Source organism: Chroicocephalus ridibundus, chromosome 2 (genome assembly GCF_963924245.1).
Source record: "Chroicocephalus ridibundus chromosome 2, bChrRid1.1, whole genome shotgun sequence".
NCBI classification, from domain to species: domain Eukaryota; kingdom Metazoa; phylum Chordata; class Aves; order Charadriiformes; family Laridae; genus Chroicocephalus; species Chroicocephalus ridibundus.
The window spans coordinates 102,477,098-102,498,917 of record NC_086285.1 but is presented as its reverse complement, the minus strand read 5'-3'; the positions used below and the strand labels follow the sequence as shown (position 1 = coordinate 102,498,917).

Below are 21,820 nucleotides of genomic sequence, written 5' to 3'. Positions count from 1 at the left end.
TTCAGAAACTGCACCGGAGCGCAGAGGAATGGAAAGTACAAAGTTGGTGTCATAATCTGGAGACATGAGCCACCAGAGGAGGCTGGATGGTAACAGGGCAGGACTGAGATCCTTGTTTGAGAATCTGAGAAGAGCTGCTATGCACTAGTGGGAGTACTCGGGCAAATTAAGCTCAGTAATGCCTGCAGGGAGGAAAAAAAAAAAAAAAAAAAAAAAAAGCACTATTCATTGCAAACAGCATCAGAAATAAACTCCAGGTGCGGTCTCCAGCTCTCACTTCAAGAGTTTGAGCAAAAATAAAGTACTGCTATTGAAGTTCCTACTGCAGTTTGCTGCTCAGTTTAGTTTTCAGGCCATTTCCCTTTTCCCATCCCAAAATTTTTAAATATTCTAAATCTTATGTCTACTCACATTCAACACTGTCATTCTGCCTATGTATTAGAAAAGCTGATCTCGTATCAAAAGATTTAGCAAAAAGTGTAAGAACTGATACCCCTAATTGTTATTTAAGTTCGACCATACTGCATGTTAGAGATGCAATTCAAGAAATGCTGGTTTTAAGGCAGAGTCTTAAAAGAAAGGAACACAATACCAAACTAGGTTTGGATGTAAACACAAATTTTAGCTACAAGGTATGGCAAATATTTAAGCTGCTGAGTGAAGGGTATTCAAGAAAACCAGCACTCTAGCACAGGTAAGTTTTTCTATCCACAAATAACCTCAGAATGGTTGTCAGGTTTCTAGTTTTCTCCATTCCAGCGTTCATTCACACTATTCGAATCGGAGAATAGGTAAAAATCAGATAAGGAGTTACTCTGCACATAAAATATGATATAACACCTAACACTATACAGAAAAATATACCTGTGCATTAAGCACACATAGGAATCACCACTACTGCTCTGTCCTCAACTATGGCGTGGTCTAAGATGCCACTCATTACCAGCAAGCAGCACAGTCGCAATTAAACGGATGTACAAAGCAGATGTAACAAAATATGTAATCTAATTAGATGGACAGGAACAGTGTGACTTCTGTGCAGGGACAGCGTGGGCACAGCAGACCTCTGTGATGGCAGTAGGGAGAGAAGAGGCAGTAGTCAGAGTCACAGCACTGGGAAAAGAGGCAGTTCCAAAGGTTAGTGCATCAGTTAGGCAAAGAAATTACTCTGAACAAGCTCTGTTGTCTTATGGACATAATCTACAGTTCCTGTCTACTTCCAAACTGTCTATTAATTGTGAGTCCCCCAAATCTATGCATCTTGCAAAATTCAAAAGGTGACAGCAACCTTTCAAACAACAACAAAGCAGAACTGTTTAGATCTTGGTAACAAAGATTTATTGAAAGTATTTTTAAAAGGCATATGCATCAGTAGGTGGGAATCTGACTTCAAACATCTCCTCTTTAAATTTTGGCTGAAGTCCCGAAGCTACGTAGCTTAGTCAAACCAGTGAGGGACAAAAACCCCATCAAAAGTCATTGAACCAATCTATTTTCCAGTCTCATTGTTTAGTTCTGTAACAGTGAAATGCACCCGTGCTCACTCAGCCTAACATTATAGTCTATTTATATCTGCAGATTGGATTTATGATGTATGACCTTTTCGCCTTCTCTTTTCATTAAGGGTCAGAAGTAGCATATTGGGTTTGAAGTCACAGAATTGCACAACAGGAGACACGGAGACAGGGGATCATTTCACACCCAAATTCCTCAACGCTACAGGTTAAGGAAAGAAAGCAAGGAAAGAAACTAGAAAGAAGCTAGAGCTTACTGTACCTTCTGAGATCATTCTTCCCCTTTTTTCTACCCGTGAAAAGATTCAGTACGTAGCAAGTGAATCAAATGACTGATTACATGATAATAACAAGGTTTAGGGGGCTTCCTAACACACAAATGCTCTCAGAAACAATGTAATATCAATTATAATCAGCTAAGGATATTAATTACCTCCAACTAAATCTGGAAATTTGGTGTAGGTTTTTTTCCTCTGCATTAAAAACATTTAAGATCAATGAAGGAAACAAGAACCCATTATCTGAAGAGCCTACAATAGGCTCGAACACGTCCATTTGTTCCAAATTGGTCAACTCAGGCAACAAAGCAAAAAAAACCAAAACAGATTACCAAGACTTATTTTCAGCATGTTGCAGCATACTTGTACTGTTTTAATAATAAGAATGCATTTTTTTATCATATAGCGTGACAGTCGAGTATGTGGTAAAAAAAAAAAAGTAATTTTTTTATGAAACAGAAAGCTCACATACAAAGTGATAAAAGCATATTAATGTAACTAGTTACCCTAGTTTTCAGTATGTTTGTTAGTGATTTATTAAACTGACAAAGTCTGATATTTTACTGTCAGCCACCCAGTCAGGATGCAGGTTACCAAGATATTCTTATGTCCTTCTTATGGTGTAACATGGGAAGAAGTCAATTAATTAACAGCAGATATAAAGCAAATGCAACAATCCCAAAAGCAACTTACCCCTGGTCTGGGCAGCGACAGGTAGACACGCTTCTCTCCTATGAGGAACACACACATTTACACCAAAATTTGTATGCAGATTTTAATCAATGGGGTCACATGCCTTACTTCATCCTTCCTTCAATTGCAGTACTAGAAAAGCAAATTACTTACCTGTAACTCATCCTCTTTGAATATTGCAGAGGATTGCCTCTCTGTCTCGTGCTTCCAAAGAAAGGCAAGCCAAGAACTCTGCACTGTTCAGATTTTAGCTCTCAGCAACTGGCAGTTAAGAAAGCTTCTCTGAACGGTTTCCCTCAGTAAGATTTCTAGTCCCCTGCACGCAATCCACAAGTGAGTCGAGAAAGTCTCTCTAATGACTGAGTACTTATCACTACATGCACTCATTTTGTTGCAAAGTGCAGAACAGACAATAGTAGTTCCATGTAAGGCTTTTCTTGGCATGGGTTGGATGATATAAAATTTGGAGTAGCAATGCCACCAATGAAAAACACCTAGGCAGGTTTTTCGAAGTAATGCCAATAAAACCCTCCTGTTGTACTGTACTATAAGCATCACGTGCACTGTATTTTATAAAGAAGAAAGTTCTATGGCATTTTACATACTTATCGAATTATTTCTTAGATTCCCAGGAGCCTCAGATATTCCAAGTCTGAGCAAAACAAATGGAGAAAAAAAATATCCTTTTAGTTGTTACCTAAAAGTGGGTAAGAGTTTATCAAGAAGAGGAAACAGTGCCCCTAGGCTAACAGCCTAGGATTAGAGCTCCAGTTACCAGAAGACTTAAAGGTAAGTCTTCACAGATAATTATTACAATAAATTCAGGGAATTCTGCTAAATAAAATGAAAATCGATAAATAAAAAATAAAGAGCTAGTGAAAAACAGATTTTACCTGAAGAAACAAAGGGCTACTATAAGGGATATTGGTACCAGGTTTGCATACAGATGGTGCATCCCGACAAAGGACAAGCAACAAATTCCCCTACGATTGCTATTTCCTCCTCTTGTATCAGCTCCTAGAGAAATTCCATTCTGAGTCTTCAGGAGACAGTTCTCTTGTGCACTCATGGTTTTTTGAAAGTATGCTCCTTATCTCCTGACACCACAGGAAGATCATGAGCTCCACATCTAGGCAACTGACTCCTAAAACACAGATTTCAGTAAGCTGACAAGTGTCCCTTAACCCTCTTGGTAAGTATGAAAAATGGTGTTCTTCCTTTCTAAGATCACTTCTTCCTTCCCCTAGCCAGTTTTGTGGAAGATGAAATGAGCTATTATCAAGGGCACCAGCTGCCTAGCTGTTTTTTTCAGAATGCAGAGTTATTCAACTATTAATTGCCCAAACATGCATCCAAGCAAGATTTCTCACTAAAGATTGATCTAAATGGTGAGAAGTGATTTACAACATCCTATGAATCAAAACATCAGCTGAAGGGTATGTAAGAAAGCATGTAAGACATACCAAGAACAAAAGCTAACTTTTAAGTTTAAAATACTGTAGCATAAAAGATCTCCTTGGTGCTATGTAAAAAACCTGTTGTACCACGTTAAAAAAAAAGCTCAAACACAGAAAGTTTTGACATAACAAATGGAATACAAATGCATGCTGGGAGGACGTACGGCTTGCACACACAAGGTGGGCATTCAGAATTATGGAAACCAAATGGAAAGGGGTCATAAACAGAAACAATAAAAAAATCATTTGTTTTTGCTCTCTAAGCAGTTCCTATTATTTGACTTTGCAAGGTTTAGGGGCTCACCATATTCAGGAAGAGGAAGGATCTCACTATTTAGTTCTTGGAACATTAAAAAACAAAACAAAACACAAAACCCCAGAAAACACACACACAAAAAACCCACCTCACTGGACCCACAGATACCAGACCTCTCAAAAGCGTAGATCAACGCAGGCCAGAGATAACCCTGCTTCATCAGAAAATACTTAATTGCATCAGTATAATCACAGAATTCATATTTGATTCCATTAACAGAATACACATACATATTTTTTCAGGTATTTAATTTCCTTAGTTTTGTAAGTCAGATCTTTGCTATAACAGCAAAAGACTTTTTGCCATATTGTGATCTTCCTTTTGTTTATTCCAGTCTGCCTTTGTTTTTCGTAATGTGTTTTCTCTAACGTGTTTTTCCTTTTATTTTTCATGTTTTAATTGAAAATTAATTTTTATTGTTTCATCCTCTTTATCTTCCAATTTTCCGCTTTCTAATAGTTCCTATCAAGTTTTTTCCTCCAAAATGTGTCTATTTCAACTTCTAAATCCTGCTTTTGATCTCACTTCTTATCTGAGATTAGGGTGGCTGCATCCCTGCCTCACCCTTCTTCCTAGAACTCTGATTTCTAAATTCTGATCTGTATCCCCCATTCATTAACTCTGGCCCTCTCAAATCCTCATGGTCATTTAACTCCTCTCAAATCAAGAGGGCAAAACAAAAGTGGAGGGCAGAAAAGGAAGTTATCTTCATAAATCATTCTCTCACTTCTCACCAAGTCTCAAGGGAGCAATCAGGGGATTATTCACATTCTTCTCCAGCATGTTGAAACCAAAAAATTAGGAAGAAAAAAAAAAAAAGGGGGGGTTGGCTGGCATCCAACAGATTGGATCAATGAGAAGTACTTTCATTATGTCATTCATCTCAAAGTACAAAAGCCTCAAAATTCAGTAACTAATCTAAACTAGTAATTCTGAGAACAAAACGATCCCTCCACCACCTGAACCAAATCTCTGGGCTGGCAGGAGCCACTCTCTAGAGATGCTCCAGAGATGTCTGGCACTCTCCTCAGCCCACACCAGCCATGCAACCTCGCAACCTTTCGAACACCAACATCGTGCAGAATGGGCCTCCTCATTGTTGGATTAAAAAGCGTTTCAGGATTAAGCAGAAGAAGTTCAACTCTACCTCACTGTACAGTTCTGCATAGCACAGAGACATTTTCAAAATGCACATGAGGATAACCAGGCTATGGTGTACTCACTAGCCTCCCCCACCCCTACCCGCCTGTGCACCCCACTCCCCAAGACAAGCCCATTTCAATTTGGGCATGATCTGGTGCAATTACATTAAAATCGAGTAAAATATTGCTTCATTTCCAAGCTAAATCTGTGTCTTTATCCATATGAGTTTTGAACCTCAGTATGAGAAATACCTAATTTGCTGATATGAAATAAACACTGGATAAGGAGTTATGCAATTGCTCATAAAAATAAAGAAATAACTATAAACAATGTGAATCTAGTGCAGTCAGAAAAATGCTTCTTTTATTTGATGTGTCCAGCACATTTAGTCACCGTTCAATTCTTGCCTCTTAAGCTGTGTTCCGAACTCTCTAACAAAGCCAAACATTTAAATTGGTAGTACAAAAATACAAGTTTTTAAACTTAGGAGAAAAAAAAAATATATTACCTTCTTACTGTAATTCTATTTTTTGTTACGCACAATCACAATTCTACTAGAAATAAAGCACTTCTTACATTTTAGTCTGTAAAATAAAGACACTTTTACCAACCTCAACATTAAGACAAGTATCGTGAGTTACGAGAAGAATAAAATCAGTCACCAGTTGTGTTTTCTAGGAGAAAAAACTGTTGAAATTGGCAAGGTAACTTTAGGGTATTTTCTGGAAGCAAAAAGGTGGGGATATTTGGATGGGATTTTTTTTTGCCCTTTCTTTTTTTGACAAGAGTCACACACGAAGAAAACGTGATTAGCCCACAACACAGAGGAAAACTTTGTAGAAGACGGGTGGATATAAAGAGACTAAATTATTTTTAAGGAGAGAACTGACGGTTAAATATGAAGCAACCCAGATTCATAGAGATGTCCCTTACCAGCCTGGGCTGCAAGACAAAGAAAACGGAGACGTGATTTCTTAAGCATTGTTCTGGCAATACAAGACCTAATGGACCCAAGCCCATATAAAGAATACAGGCTACGCTTACTGTCTTACCAACGGTGGTGTCAGAACCCTTTATGCTGAAGGAAAGCCTGAGGAAATGAGAGACGCTAACAAGAACAGATTCATCTGGCTATGCCAAACAGGAGAAGATAGTCTTCACTGCACCCAGGCCCACACACGCTATAGCCTCTAACACGCTCAGCAACACCTACTCATTCTCTTCTGTCTCCTTCAAGCAATGACAGCAGGTTGCCTTGTGAAATGATGCTTTAAAGAAATTGGGAAGTACCACTTGCGGAAAATGTCCGTTATCTGCTGTCAACAGCCACAAGAGAAGAGAAAGTTACTAACTCCAGGAGAGGCTGGAAATCTGCTGCAACACTTCAAGAACTATTTGTTTGGAGAGCCAAGTATGTGCTTTGCTGTGACTGCATGATTCTCATCCTATTATTTTTAAATACAGTAAAATATATATATATATGTATACGCACACATGCACACACACATAAATATATAAAAAGGTTATCATTCAACCCTGCTAAACCATTGTACGAATATGAAAAAAGTCAGATACTACACTGATCGGCTCTGCAAATTCCAAATGTATTGTAACACATTTAATATTAGAGTAATACCCTATTTTAAGTTGCATTATATAAAATTTAACGCTATGTTTGAAGAAAGTCAGTATGTCCTTGGCTCCCAAAACAAAGACCCCACTGAAAGTTAAAAGGCCCATAAATAGGATCTCTGATTGCTACACAACTTTATATGGCATGCCAGATCAAGGTGGAAGAATGAGTAGGACAACAATCATGTATTTCTCAAACGACTCCAATTCCCAATAACCTGCGCTACACGATTATTGTAAACCCACTCAGAATTTCAATATATATTTTCCTTTTACACGTCTGCAGGCTCAGACACACATTCATCCAGCAACCAGCAGCAGCAACTTAAGATATTACTGCCTTGTGGTTGTGTGTTTACTGTCCTTACAACCAAGCTGGCAGAAAAGAACCGCTTACACAAAAACCCGATCAAGCACAGGAAGTTAAACTAACAAAATAAACTCTAAAAATTAAAAAAGGTCTCACATTAATAGCAAGATGAAGTACTGTATCATTGATAAAGTGTCATCTAACCTGAATAAGGATTTACTTTTCCTGTATCTTAGATACAAAAAAATGAAGTCCTTGTATTTAACTAAATCTAAACTTTTAAACCTGAGTGATTTTCTTAAAAATACAAGACATTCATTATTATTATATATTACATTCTATCTGTATGCAATTATACCATAAAGACTGAAACAAACACGTAGCCGCAAGAAGTATGACAGGCTACACTAAAGACATCATCTGAAAAAGGAATTGTTAGATAAAAATGAAAAACAAAAAGGCTTCCATTTTAAAGGTAAATTACCCTACACTAAAAGTAAACACAGATTATTTTTTTTTTCTTAAGATTCCAAGGTTTTCTTCTACATGTTGTACAAATACCAATAAACTTACCAACCAGAGAAAATATCCCAAGATTGTGCAGAGTCGTCAGAGATTCCATCCAGGAGAAAGGACAGCAGTTTAAAAATCAAATAACTACATTCACTACATTATGAAGTGAATACAAGGCAAGCTGACAGTACAGAATATATGTGTGTGTATATATATATTTTCCAGAAATACAGGAAATGAATTAAAGATGTCACACAATTCAAGCTATATCTTGATTGTCATGAACTGGTATGTCCTAGACAAACCAAAAGGTGGGACGAAAGCCCTACACCCCTAATATTTGGACACCTCTGGCAAAGAGTGGTGTTGAATACTTTTGTGTCCTTTGAACAGTTCCATTTGATTTTGATGGAAGTAATCACAGTGCAGGAAGTTAAACATACCTAATTTTACAAAAATCAGGCCTTTAAATTTTTGCCTTTTCTTTGAAAAAAAAATAAAAAAAAAATCAGTAAGTACCCTAATTTGACATCTATACAAAAACAATGCATTTGTGTACTGCCACCTAGATTCCACATTGCCATATGGGATGTGGGACTGCTTGTTGCACTCTTCTCCTAAGAAAACAGTATTTCCTAAATTACACTTAAAATTCTTAGACTAGATGTTTTTTAAAACTATGTTTTTCTGTTTCTACATAGCATTCTTACCTCTTCTTCCTTCAAACACATCGTTGATTTCTCTTAACAACATAGACATGTCACTCAGTTGAGACTCCCAGGCCTCACAGAACACCTCCAGATTTTCTTTCGCAATCTTGCTAGATGGATGTAACGCCAGTGTTTCTGCAGCAGAAATTATCTGGACAGAGAACAAAACATTTGCTATTGGAAGTCCTAGTACATAGCGTTGCATACGAATTCACAAATGCATTCACAGGCAAAACACAAAATTAAATTGCTACTATTACATCTTTATACTATATTTATCTGACATTTGCAGGCTTGATGATCTTCTGCGTGCGGTCTTTTAGTTACCACTCATTCTTTTAGCTACCACCCAAGTGTAACACTTTTAGAACTGTTTCGAAGAGTTCAACAGTAGGTCTCCAAGAATTCATACAAGTAATTTTTACTAATTTATGACCGGTGGAAGCAGCCCGATAAAAGCTAAGCATACCTGTGGGCCAGTGACCTGAAAGGTATCTTCTGCATGTATGCAAGTAATCTCAAGGGGCTCAGTTCCAGAAACATGCCTCAATAAGCGACACATCTAAATATTTTTTATAAATATAAAGAGAAAAGAATGTAAAAAAATATGCTTTCCTTTGTATCGAGAAAAGGTACACACACACACACAAAGTTATTGATAGTCCTTTCAGAAACTTATTTGGGACTGCAGAGCTGGGTGATTCTCAGGGAGAATTTACAATAAAAACAGGGCTAAATCCTGTCTTGGAACGTGTAGAAAGTCACCAAGAGAAAGAAAAGTCTTATTAAATAAATAAAAATAAACCAACAACAATTTTGCATATTTATGACTGAATAAACCTGAAAGTAATCAGACACCTATGGAACTTGAAAAAATCGTAGCATAAATGACTTCACTAGGCTTACGCAGCCATTAGCAACCATGTGGAAAATTTAGGCTTTCATCATCCAGGGGACTGAATTATCTTTGAGCAAATCAGCATCAAATTAATTTAGGGAAGAAATACTGTTTCCTTTCACAGTAAGCAAATTGTAGTCATCCTTTTTTAATTTTTTTTTTTTATTTATTTTTAGATAAGATTAAGAGTGAAGTTTGGGCTGAGAAGGAACACCAGCTTTCAGACCCATAGAAGAATCTATAAGACAGAGACAGCACATAAGAAACTAACTGCACTGTCCATCATCAGAAATACTATAAGGCCTCACGTACAAACGCTATTTAATCTCACAGTTATGCCTGAAAAAAACCCCAGTGTCTTAATGGAACACTAATTAGTCACAGAAAAAGGGCACATTAAAGCAGAAATTAAAAATCCACAGGGTTGATTTGCCAGTCCTGGAAGTTCAAGGGTGTTGCTTCTGCATATTCATACTTCTGGGATGAATCCTCAAGCCCCATATGGAGAATTTTTTAGAAAATAATGAGTATTAGATGCCATGCAAGTATAGCTTCTGGCATCACCACGTTCCAGATCAAAGTGATGTATCTGTGTGTGTCTCCTACTGGTATAATTCTGCTCATCTGTCAGACAAGAGAGCAAAAAGGTCTACATGGCAGACATCCTCTCCACACCCACTCCTAAGAGCCATGATGTCCCAATAGTCTTGGAAGTCCTATTTGTCCATGTGCGAATACCACCATATGAAACCATGAATGTATTAGTATATGAAAGGTACATACTGCTTTTCACAAAGGAGAAAAGCTTTTCAGTGGCCCTCTTGACTGACAAAAACTACACAAGATCTTCCAAACAGTCAAGTTCACTGCAGTAAGAAACTTAACCTTATGTTCCCAGCATTCTTAAAACGTGTCTCCAGATTCAGCTGTTGCTGGACACCCAGTGCTTGAAAGAAATAGGCTATTATCTCTACTTGGATCTAGAAACCTATTTTGTTAATGAATATTTTAGCCCAAATATATACATACAGATTGAGTTTAGATCCAGGAGGAGAACTGGGTACGACTGTACATCCCTTCTACAACTACTGTGCCACAGTGACACCTATGTCCCAGACCCTACCAAGAACAATACAAAATTCAACAGTATACTAGGAAAATAAAATAAAAGTTACAAAAACACAGACCAAAGCCTTCCTAGAGGATAGATTAAGACAAATCCAGCTACTCATTTTTTAAGTGCCTTACAAAAAGACAGCAGCCATGAACTCACCTCAACAAGTTGTTCTTTCTGCTCTGATAGCTTGCAAGTATATTCTGCTACAGCTTCAAGATTTCCTTCTACTCCTGTGATTTTTAATGCTTTCAGAACCATATGATCCGTATGGTATTTTAGTAGATCTGCTGCCAAAGATGTTGCTGCACTGTGGACCTTGAGTGGCATTAAAAGAAGGAGGAGAGATAAACCTTGGAAGGCAAAAAAATTCATCCAGTACCAAGTCAAATAAACTTAAGAGACAAATTGATTTTTCTAAGAAGAAAAAAAATTTACTGTCATGAAAGCTCATATACAGCCTGCATATTATCTGGGGCTTTAATTCTTCAGTTACTATTCAAAGTACAAAGATAAAATTCACTAATTCACAAAACAGCAGCTGGGTAAAATCGGGACATGAAGTTATCACTGCTGCTTTCTCATAACGTTACAACTGGGAAAAAACAGGTGCATGAAATTTGTGGGGCATTGAGTTCAGCATAAGCACGGCACAATGGCCACCCTACTTCTCACGAAGAACACACATGAAACTGTGACTCAGACTGAAGCCACACAGCATCTGAGTTTATAATACATTAGAAATTAACTTCCTATGAATAAATTGAATTCTCAATGATGCAAAGAAAAGTTTGAATGTAATCAGCTTGTGACACACCCTTAGAAAAATAAAAAGCATCTTTTCTGCAAAGAGACTGAAGCCAGAGATGGGTCTTGGAGAAGTCTTAAACGCTCTCCCTACAAGAAGAAGCTTCCCCTTGAAACACATCCCTAAATCCAGACATACTTTCAGACCCATGGATCTGCAGGAATTGTGCTGTGAAGGACTCTGCTTGACAACAACTATCAGCTGCTGCTGCTAGTTCAACTGACTAGTCTGTAGAAGGTCTACCTACACCCTGTAATCAGTCCCATTTTAAAAATGTAGGTAAAAACAAAATAGCAACCTCTTTAGAAATAGCAGAGCATTGTTATGCTCATAAGACTATTACAAGTCCTGTAATATGACCCTCACTTTGCTGCACTGCACTGAATATACAAACTCGTCTGTTCAAGAACAAAGTTATTTTTCAAGTTCTTATAAATGGAATGAGCTTGAAATTGTGACACTGGTGGACCTCGACTCTGTAGAGAAGAGAACGTTTACTAGAACAATATGTTAGGTTTTTTATTCCACTGGACTCTACCTATTTTTACCCCCTTCCCCGGCAGTACTTCCTGTGCAGTCCAGAATTAAGGGGGTCTTTTAGTTGGTGGGGTTTTTTTGTTCATTTGTTGGGGTTTTTTTATGTCACGCAAGAAACCCAAATTGTTGCCTCAAAACCTGCTGCGACTATTTATTTGTATTTTTAGAGACAAAAAAAGGGTATGACAACCTGCTATAAACTGTATAGCATTGCTCGCACGCCATTAAAAATTAGCACAAACCACTAATGTCAGAAATGAAGTCAGCTCTAAGAAAGAATACCTGCAAGGCGTGTAATGTCAGACTAGGAACTGGCAATTCTCGTTTATATATAGGCTACATAGAGATTACCTTTTCATTAGAGATTCTTTTCATCCTGATCTAAAAAAAGAAATTTACTTCTACTTAATGCTGTCTCTGATCATTAGCAGGAAAATCATCTCAAGGAAGGAATGTACCTTTTGTTTCTTCCATAAAGTGACAAGAGATGTGAAAGAACTACTTCTAACAAGGCTGTCTTGTGTTCTGAGCCACCCAGGCTCTCAAAAACATTTTAATTAGAGTCACCATATTTAAATTTCACCAGTAGAGATCCCGGTTGCTGACTGATACGCTGTACCACCTGACGTCAGACTGACAGGACAGTCCTCCTCAGCCACGTACAGAAACACGTCTACTTTGGGATCAATCCAATCATTACATACAGAACAAGGAAAATGACACAATAGTCTAAAATTTACTTCTACAAGTAGCATAAATCCTGTGCATTTTAAAAAAGCTCTTACTAAGCAAGCTTTTGTACGCTACAGGTCACCGAAGTAAGTCATACGGAACTTAAAATTTGTTAGTTTAGAAATCCAAACCCACTCAATTTGCTCCACAATTTCTAAACCAGTGTGCTACATTTTCATCTCCATTGCTTTTAACATGGAGCTACACCCCAGGGCACAGGTAACTCCCTATTTTGTATTTTATGCCACCTCTGTCAGCTGGTTTAGAGAAGGTAATTTTCTATTATTGTCATGTGACAAAATTCTTTAACTTAAGTGTGGTAAATGCACAGTCTTTGTTGCACGACATTTTCATTATTGAAACCTGTGGGCAGGACAATATGGTAAGATTTACATTTATGCAGCTGCAAGAAAATATGAGATAGCAGCTATTTCTTCCACATACTATTTTCCAGCCACCTTTGGCTTTATGATCTGTGCAATTACATAGGCTCATGCTATTTTGACTGGGAACTCTTCCTCCTTATTCAGCACCCAGGAGTGATGTTACTCAAAAAGGATGATCTTACAGTTACAGCAGCTGAATGTCACTCTGGAAAAGCTCTGCTTCTGACTTCCTACATAAAGGTGACCAAATACATACACATTATGGGTGGCCCAACTCATTGCCTGACAGCAGAAGCACAAAGCACTTAACTACAACTGAAATAGATTGAAATCATCATTCAAATCTTCAGGGCAGCTGCAGGAATTATGATCTGGAAGACTAAATTTCTCATTTTGCCTCTATTAAAAAATACGCAGCGTGATTTTTTGAGCACTTGAGGTTTTCCAGCAGCTGAGAGCTCAGTCTGAGCAAGTTCACTATACATCCCCTAACATCTCTGCACTGCTCTGTAGCCTAATATTGAAACCCTCACTGTCCTTAGTCTTCATTTTTCCATCTGTTTAAAGGAACAATAATATGAAGCAGTTGAATAAGATACCTGAATGCTTTGCAAATATTTTGGAAGCTGCCAGAAACCAGTAATTCTGCATTTGGCTCAAGTCTGTGGAACAAACAAGGCACCAATGCTGTCCATTAGAAAGGGCAGGGGGGGAAGGACCCTGCAGTCCATCCCATGTACTACATGGGGCAGGTACGTCATACGCGTGTGTATGCTGACATGCAGCACACTTGCATTTAGGAAAAGAACGATTTACAAGAAGCACACAGACAGCTGCCAACTGTCTAGAAAATACCTGACTATAAGGCACCATCACAACACATTTCTGCTACAGAAATCAATAGAACAGGTTTTGTACAAACAAACAGCAAATGTAATTTATTCATTTAAGCACACACTAACAAGAAAAGGTATTTAAGCAGTGACGCATGAATCCCCAAGGAAAGTTTAGCCTTTATGTTTAAAGTAATGATTATATATACAGTACTTACTTCCAAACACTTCTATTTATTGTTGTTATGCATTCGTCAGATTTCTAATCAGTTCTAAGTAAGGACACAGAAAATGACTAATGTAATTCTGATTTAGCTGCCAATAAACAGATACTAGCCTTTTTGGGTAAAAGATCCTATTTTACAACTTCACATACAACAAGTAAGAAATTCAAGCTTTTATTCAGTTTATGCTTGCTTAAACTGGACTTACCTCTCTTTTAAGTTCATTCATGCACTGGCATGTTTTTAAAATGGCTACTTCCAAGTCTTCCATGAGATCCTTTGTCTTCTGGTTTTGCTACAAGCCAAAGAAAGCAGCCGACAAAACATTACACAAAAATCCCGTCAAATCCCACCTTCACATCATGTGTCATGACTTCAAGTTGCTTTAGAAGACAGCCTTTTCTTTCTAGATGTAATGTTTTCATTTGCACATCCTGTGTATATTTTACTTGCAAAATTCTTTTATAGAAACATTTATCACCAAATCAAATCTAAAAATAATAGTGATGCAAACTAATGGACTGTTTCTGTTCAATGGGAATATATTTCTGAACCTCACTGAGCTTTTTTCAGGAAAAAAGTTCCCTTAAGCTTTACGACTTACAAAAATCTTCTGTCTAAACATCCTGAAGTAGAGCAACAGTTTAAGGCTTTTTTTTTTTTATATAAATACCCTTTTAAAATAGAGTGGTACCTAAGCATTATACCAAATGCTCTATACTGAATTACAAAAAGGCTACTGAAAGCATCCTTGTAAGACTTTAGATCATTGTGTGATTTAAATGAGTACAGTTGCTAACAATATTTTGTTGAGGTAGCTTCAAGACAGAGCTCCCACTTCTGCAAACAGCACCTATCCAAGGGACGAGCCAAATGTTCAGAGACATACACTGGGAAAAGAGTTAACATAAACACACGTAAAAAATGTGTGTAGGTATAGACATGCACACCTTCTATTTAATTTAAAGGAAAAAAAAATCCACCCAAGCCAATATGATCATTTTCTCAGGTATTCTTTTCTGTTCCAAGTCTCAACGCTACCTGTCCCTCAAATTTAAAGCTTTCCTTTAAGCAAGTTGTGTAAAAGCGTAACATCACAAAATCACTTTTAGCACAAGGAACATAATGTTTTACACTCACTAGACTGTCCTTTGTATTTCTTTTACTTATTTAACATGCAACATTTTTGCTCCTTCTATGTGAAGGAATTGCGTATCCAAAATAAGGCTACAGGAACACCTAAAACAGGACAGTAACTTGTGATCTGATGAGCTTGCACATACACAGGAAGGACTTCAGAAACATTAAAAATTAATACAAGAGCATTAGATTATCTGTTGTGCTCCAGCTGGTTTTCATTAACATGCAGCAATACAAACAGGAGCAGATCAGTGATGTCAGTCTAATTTAGACTTGACCTAGGTTACAAGACACTTCTGTTTGAAAATACACCCTTCACTGAAGACTCACAGTTACTCTGCTTCCTAAAAGGAAGTATGGTGAGTGGAAAGGGAAATAATTGGGCACTGTAAGAACTCTACATATCCCTTAGTTCATGTATCCCCAAGGCATGATATTTTTTTTTTCCTTAAATCAACAATCCCACTTGAATTAAATTAAGTCCCTCAGAAAACACTGAGCCTCCAATGAAGCTGCTGAGATGAAACTAAAAAGCCACCTCAGTAAGCTGATGCTATTACGTCTGCTTACTGCGTCTTCAGTCACAGCTAGGCTGGGTTATTTATTATTGAAAATACTTAATGCATAAGCACACGTGCACACCCAAGTATTTTCACGGATCATATAAATGTGTAGTCTTGTACTAGCTCTCATTTCTATCAATGAAATGCAGCATGTAAATTATCTAGAGGCGATCAGTTTACACCAGTAACAGAGCTCAGAAATACCCAACTGTACTGGTTTTGGCTGGGACAGAATTAATTTTCTTTATAGTATCTGCTAGGCTACTGTTTTGGATTTGTGATAAAAAAAGTGTTGATAACACAAGGATGTGTTACCTATTGCTGAGCAGTGCTTACACAGCTGCCTACCAGGGCTAACCACCAAAATCAAGCTCAATACAATTTTAGTTTCTTATAGTTACAGGATTCTACGCAATTTATATTCTGTATGTGCCGTCTTTGTAATAACAATAGTCTGTATTATCAATAAGAGTTACATGCTCTTCAAAAGGCACTATTGCATTAAGAATACCTGACTGCAGCATCTGATTCAAAGAGGAGAAAAGAAACAAAAATGCTTCCTCGTAAGTAATATACTCATTTAATTGAGTATCCTATACTAGTACACATCTGCCGTATTTCAGAGTGTTGATAAAGACTTTGTGCTATACCCTTCCCCAGGAACAAGACTGAAAGCACATCAGCATCAGAAACAGAAACTGCATTTTCCATCTCTGCTTTTCCTCCCCCTTTTGCATGTATCTTGTATCATCTTCGATGAACAAGATAAGACAAATGACAGAGGGAGGCTTCATGTGCTGGTTCTCTAAAAAAGGAAAATTACCGTCATTTAAATCTTGTAAAAAGGACAAACAAAAATTCCCTGTAAGTCTTGGTATCTCTCTCCTCTCTCTCCACAAGATTAAAGACACAGTCCATTTTTTAGAATATTTCTCTTTTCAATAGTTTAAGCGCTTTCAATATTCATTTGAAAAGAAACAGAAACTGTGGTCACTGCCATGGGATCAAGACAATTGAAGCCTCCAAACTACTCAGCCAAAAGACCTAACTGTATAAGACTCTGTAATGATATTTCCACTCGCCTTCTTGTTTCCGCTTAGAGCTTCGTTAAAATTAGGCTGCTACCACCACTAGTAGCCTAATTTAGCCATCAATGAACAATGAACCAATACCACTGGGGCAGGGGGAGAACAGAACATATTGAAGCTGCAGAAGCACAGAACGAACTCTGGCTTCCTTGATCAGCTCTCGCTGTGAGGAGTACACAAAATTCTCTCTTCCTAGACCAGAAGAAACACTGCATTAAAAATTTCTTTCCAAAGTAGAGGTGAAAAGATTTACTTTGCTAAAAAGCTCTTACAGCTTGCATCCACACTGAAACCAGCTGCTCTAGTTCCATTTTAGCCTGTTTAGACAGCTCCAAAATGTGTTCTCTGTGCTCATGACTGGTATAGGCAGAGTCTGTGAAGTCCTCCGTATGTTCCAGGATAACTTCCAGCATTGTTGAAAGGTTCTCTTTTGAGAGGAAATAAAGGTTCTCACGAAGACCCTCCACCTTATTCTGAAAAAGAAACGTATCAGTTCCTTGAGAATTTATGTGGTTATACAGTTGTGATGCAAACACAGAAAGCAGATGCATCATTTTACATTTTATTTTTCTCCTCGGGGCTTTTTTTTAATTTTTCACTTCTTTTCAAAGTAATCCAACAATTTGCTTGTATCCAGACATCCAGTTTAGGCTTTAGGGTTTTGTTTTTTTTAATGTAATAATACCATCAGCAAATTACCAACCACTCATCAGAAGTAGCAGCAAATACACTACTGTTCTCCTGCTGCCAATAAAATGTTTTTAAGTTCAGTAAGTTTCTGCAATTAATTATGTATTCAGATTTTGTTTGCTCTTTACAAGTTTTTCCATATCATCTATTTTGAGTATTTCTCTAAAAATTTTCATGTAGCAAATTGAATACTTTGAGGCACTTCGCAAAAATGTCAACCAAATTCTAAAGGGGGGGTGTAAATAAATAAATAATTATTTTTTAAAAAACAACCAAACCCCCCAAAAAAGCAAATAAAAAACCCAAACAAACAAAAGCCAAAAATGAAACACAAAGTGACAGACTCCAAAGAAATGAGACATGGTTGTTCACTAACTGCTCTTAACTGACTATGAAATACAAAAGAGCCTTTATCAGGAAAAATAGACTGAGCTACACGATACAATTTAAATTCATAACATTTTCTTTTAAAAATGGTTTGCTCTTTTAAATGTTTGGATGAATATTTTTGTGTGCAGTGTTAAAAATACTACCAATTATGAAGCAAGAATTCTTCAGCCACAACTATTTTAATGAGGTATTGATTGATATCCTGATGCACTTAAGTTTATTCACAGTTCAAGGCATCACCTCAAAAAAACATTAGTGTTCTGAATACATTTTGATCCAGGAGGAGATGGCAAGTATCAGAAGGTGTATTTTAGCAATGATAATGAAATTATAATCACACCTCTCGTCAGATTCTCTAACATCTTAGGACAGTTATTTAAGTCACACTACTGAAAAGATGCCGCTCCACCATTTGGAACTTGAAACTCTAGTTTTGAGGTAACTTATTAGGTTGTAGAAAACAATACTATTTCTAGTCTTACCTTGAATTCTTTGATGCCAGAATATATGCTGATGGGGGCCATTTCATTTTCTCCATTTGGTCTTGAGTCAGTTACAATTTCTATTACCTGTTCCAAAGCTAATCTCATGCGATGAAAAACTCCATTTTTGTTTATACGAGCAGATTCACAGTCTGGATGCCTCAGGCAGGTCTTTTTAAAGAAAGCAAAGTAAGTATTATGAAAGAGTACACACGCAGTATAGCGAAATGAATGCTTCCTGCTAAGGCAAGTCTAAAGAATGTGTTAGAATATAAGAAATTATTTCTGTTAAACTGCTACTGTGTTAAGTAGAACTCATAGCATTGCTCAGAATGTAAAAATTGCTGTCTACTTATTCTTTAGTCTTACATCCTTTTAGCTTGAAGTTTAAAGTGGGGCTGAGAAGGAAGAGTCAGCTCTCCTGCCAGATGCCATACTCTGTGATTTATCCAAGCTATGTAAGAGCGCACACACTCACTCACCTTCGAAGCAGTGAGGAGCATCATGGTGCACTTCTCAAGAACAGCCCTAGATGCTGCCATTCGAGCCTTTTTCTTCTCATCCTTCAAATCCTAAACATCAAAAGAAAAAAATGGCATGAATATTACACAGTATCTAGAATGTTAACTGTGAGACTGGAAAAAGGAAAGTCTCTTGCAGATGGACAGGTTGCGAGAAAGCTTCTTTACGTCTGACAACTGCTATTTTCAGCCTAACTCATGATCTAGAACTTGATTTTCAGACAGATTTCAATTTATGCATTTATTCTTAGCTCTATTCAATTCAGATTTCAAAGAAGGAAGATCTCAGAGATACAGAGCATGTTATGTAAACTGTCACTAATTTTGCTATCTTTATCATATAGCAATATTCATAAAACAGGAAATTGAGGGGAAAAAATATACCTGACTGAAAAAAATTGTCTGGAATGGGGGGAGTGTAGGGCAGAGACAGAGAACACCAGTTTTTCATTGTACTGTAGTGAAGGAAATGTAAAATAAATCCTTTGTCTACTTGAGTGTTATATTTAATACATACCAGTAATAAAGAAAGTTTTAACGGGCTAAAAAAGCAATTCCTCTGCAGAAATGCATTGAGTACAGTAACTTTTCAAGAACTCTCCAGGGAGAGGGATATATCTGCAAAATTTAACTAGACCCCCATAAAAGTTCATCAAAAGGGAACAATTTAGAGTCCAAATTGGGATGGGGTTGGGAGGTAGGGAAGAGGGCAAGACAGGAATCCCTCAACATGTAAGAGGGTCTAACAAGAGGGAAGAACTTACAAAGTTACAACTAAGATCTTTGCAGTGCGAGCAAAAGATAGCAGAGGGTTATTTGAGTGTTAAACAGGCAACTGAATGGGACCAGCTAAAAGGGAACAGTTTACAAAATTGAAATAATCCTAATTTACCTTAGATTAGGAAAAACACATGGATAAATCACAGCAGCAGTCTTTTGACATTTTAATATAAATCTTATTTAGCAACTACAGAAAATGTTTAAGATCAAAATCACCACATTAAAAAATACACAAACTAAATAATCTCATTTCTGAAATTCTGACATTACAGTCTGATATATCCGACCACACTCAAGAATTTCTAGCATACTTATAATTATACTAAGGAAAAATACTTTGAGGGGTGTTTCCTCCCAATAAAACTAACAATGCCACATGGCAGCCTTCAGACTGTAAAGTGAGCATATCAAGATAACTCCTGACACAATTTAAAAAGTACTAATGAAACACTCTTTCCCAAAGAGTCATGTAGGCAAAGAGGAGAGAGCCAAAGACCAGTTAACACTGAAAACTAAAAACAGTTGAAAAGAATATCACTTGCTAGTAACACACCCTTCTCTTTCCAAGGAACAACTGCTACGAATATTTCAAGGAAAAATAAAGATAGTTCCTTTTGAAGTAGGTATTTCCTTTAATTATATGTAGCTTTTACAGACTGATTCTTCGATACTGATCCTGTACTTAGCAGACTCAGAACACATCAACGGTAAAAGGAGCGGGTTATGTTTTTTGAGCAAAGTTGTCCAACGTTTTATCTGAAGGATGCTCCACCACAACACAAAAAGCTACTTCTACATGCATAAGGCTGGCCAATTGTTTATACAAATTGAATTTTGAACTTTGCTAGATATTAGGGACTCTGTATATCTATATCAGACCCTGGTATGTTTCTGAGTGGAGGATTTGATTGCCAAGGGTAAGCAACTGGAGCTCAGAGCGGAAGCCTTCAAGCCTCAGCAAACCTTTTATTTCCTTGGAAGTAGCAGCAAAAAGCTTCCTGCGTGAATGAAAGGTTTTGAAGAGTAGCTGCATGTGAGAAGTAAAAAACCACTACCCCAGCATAAGAAGGTTTTGACCTAAACCTAAAAAAATATTCCATAATAATAATAAAAAAAATACAAGCAAATGCTTTATTAGGATTTAAAGAGTTCATGTTTGGAGTTTTCTGAAATAATTACTCTGCTTTCAAATCCCTCCACTATGTGCTAACATCAAATGTTTCTGTCAAGTAACAACAGACAAATTCTCTACCAGAGTAATAAGCCAGAAAAGTTAGAGCCAAAAGACAGTGATTGAAGCCAAAGGACATCTCAAATAACACGCACCCAGGCTTCTGGAAGATATACAGATCAAACAACACATTGATATTTCTGAGGCTGAGCTTTAAAATCAAAAGATGTCTTTGGGTGGAGCAAGGAGAAGTTAGATTTCAGAGACAGGACACCAGCAATCATGTTGTTTTGTAATGGTTAATCATTCCAGCAGAACCCAAATCTTACAGTGAATCAGATGAAAATGATACCTTACATCTCTCTCAGCTTTTCATTAATACTTACATTTTGCCGATCTCCAGTTAAATGGGCAAACTCTACCATTTCATTTCCAAACTGGCTGAATATTTGTACAAACTCCTGGAAACTACTGACTTTTTCTAGTTGTTCCATGGTTGCAAGAACCTGCAAGATAAGGGAAAATACTGTAGATAATCAAGACACTAAACAGAAAATATTATTACTAAACTAGGAATATTATTATTTGCAGACACTTCTAAATCACATTGTTTAAAATGTATATAATTTTCCACTATGTAAGCATTAAGAACTCAACAGCTGGAAATCAAGTCTGAATTAATATTCATGCTTCATTCAAAATGAGTCATTTGTTGTCAACTCTCAAAAACTTTTTCCTCACTCACCCCAATATCAAGAGTAACAGCATTACAGGATTCAGTTTCTAGATTTAGGAAAAATGTTACTGTCATATTAAATTTAAAAACGTAAGTACTTGAAATTAATCTACAGATTATATCCCTATGTTGTAACTCTCAGTTTCAAAGTTCAATTTCAG

General features: G+C 37.0%; 1 protein-coding gene across 1 annotated transcript in view; it reads right to left on the bottom strand.

Moving 5' to 3' along the window:
* CTNNAL1 (catenin alpha like 1) overlaps positions 1-21,820 on the bottom strand; it is a 61,998-nt gene that overhangs the window by 6,779 nt on the left and 33,399 nt on the right. The window contains exons 4-12 of the mRNA XM_063326326.1: positions 21,310-21,429; positions 18,934-19,023; positions 18,452-18,622; positions 17,162-17,362; positions 14,307-14,393; positions 10,738-10,896; positions 9,036-9,128; positions 8,567-8,717; positions 2,486-2,523 (exon numbers count right to left, since the gene is read on the bottom strand). Coding sequence (XP_063182396.1) covers positions 2,486-2,523; positions 8,567-8,717; positions 9,036-9,128; positions 10,738-10,896; positions 14,307-14,393; positions 17,162-17,362; positions 18,452-18,622; positions 18,934-19,023; positions 21,310-21,429 — 1,110 coding nt within the window. The remainder of the gene's footprint in view (positions 1-2,485; positions 2,524-8,566; positions 8,718-9,035; positions 9,129-10,737; positions 10,897-14,306; positions 14,394-17,161; positions 17,363-18,451; positions 18,623-18,933; positions 19,024-21,309; positions 21,430-21,820) is intronic.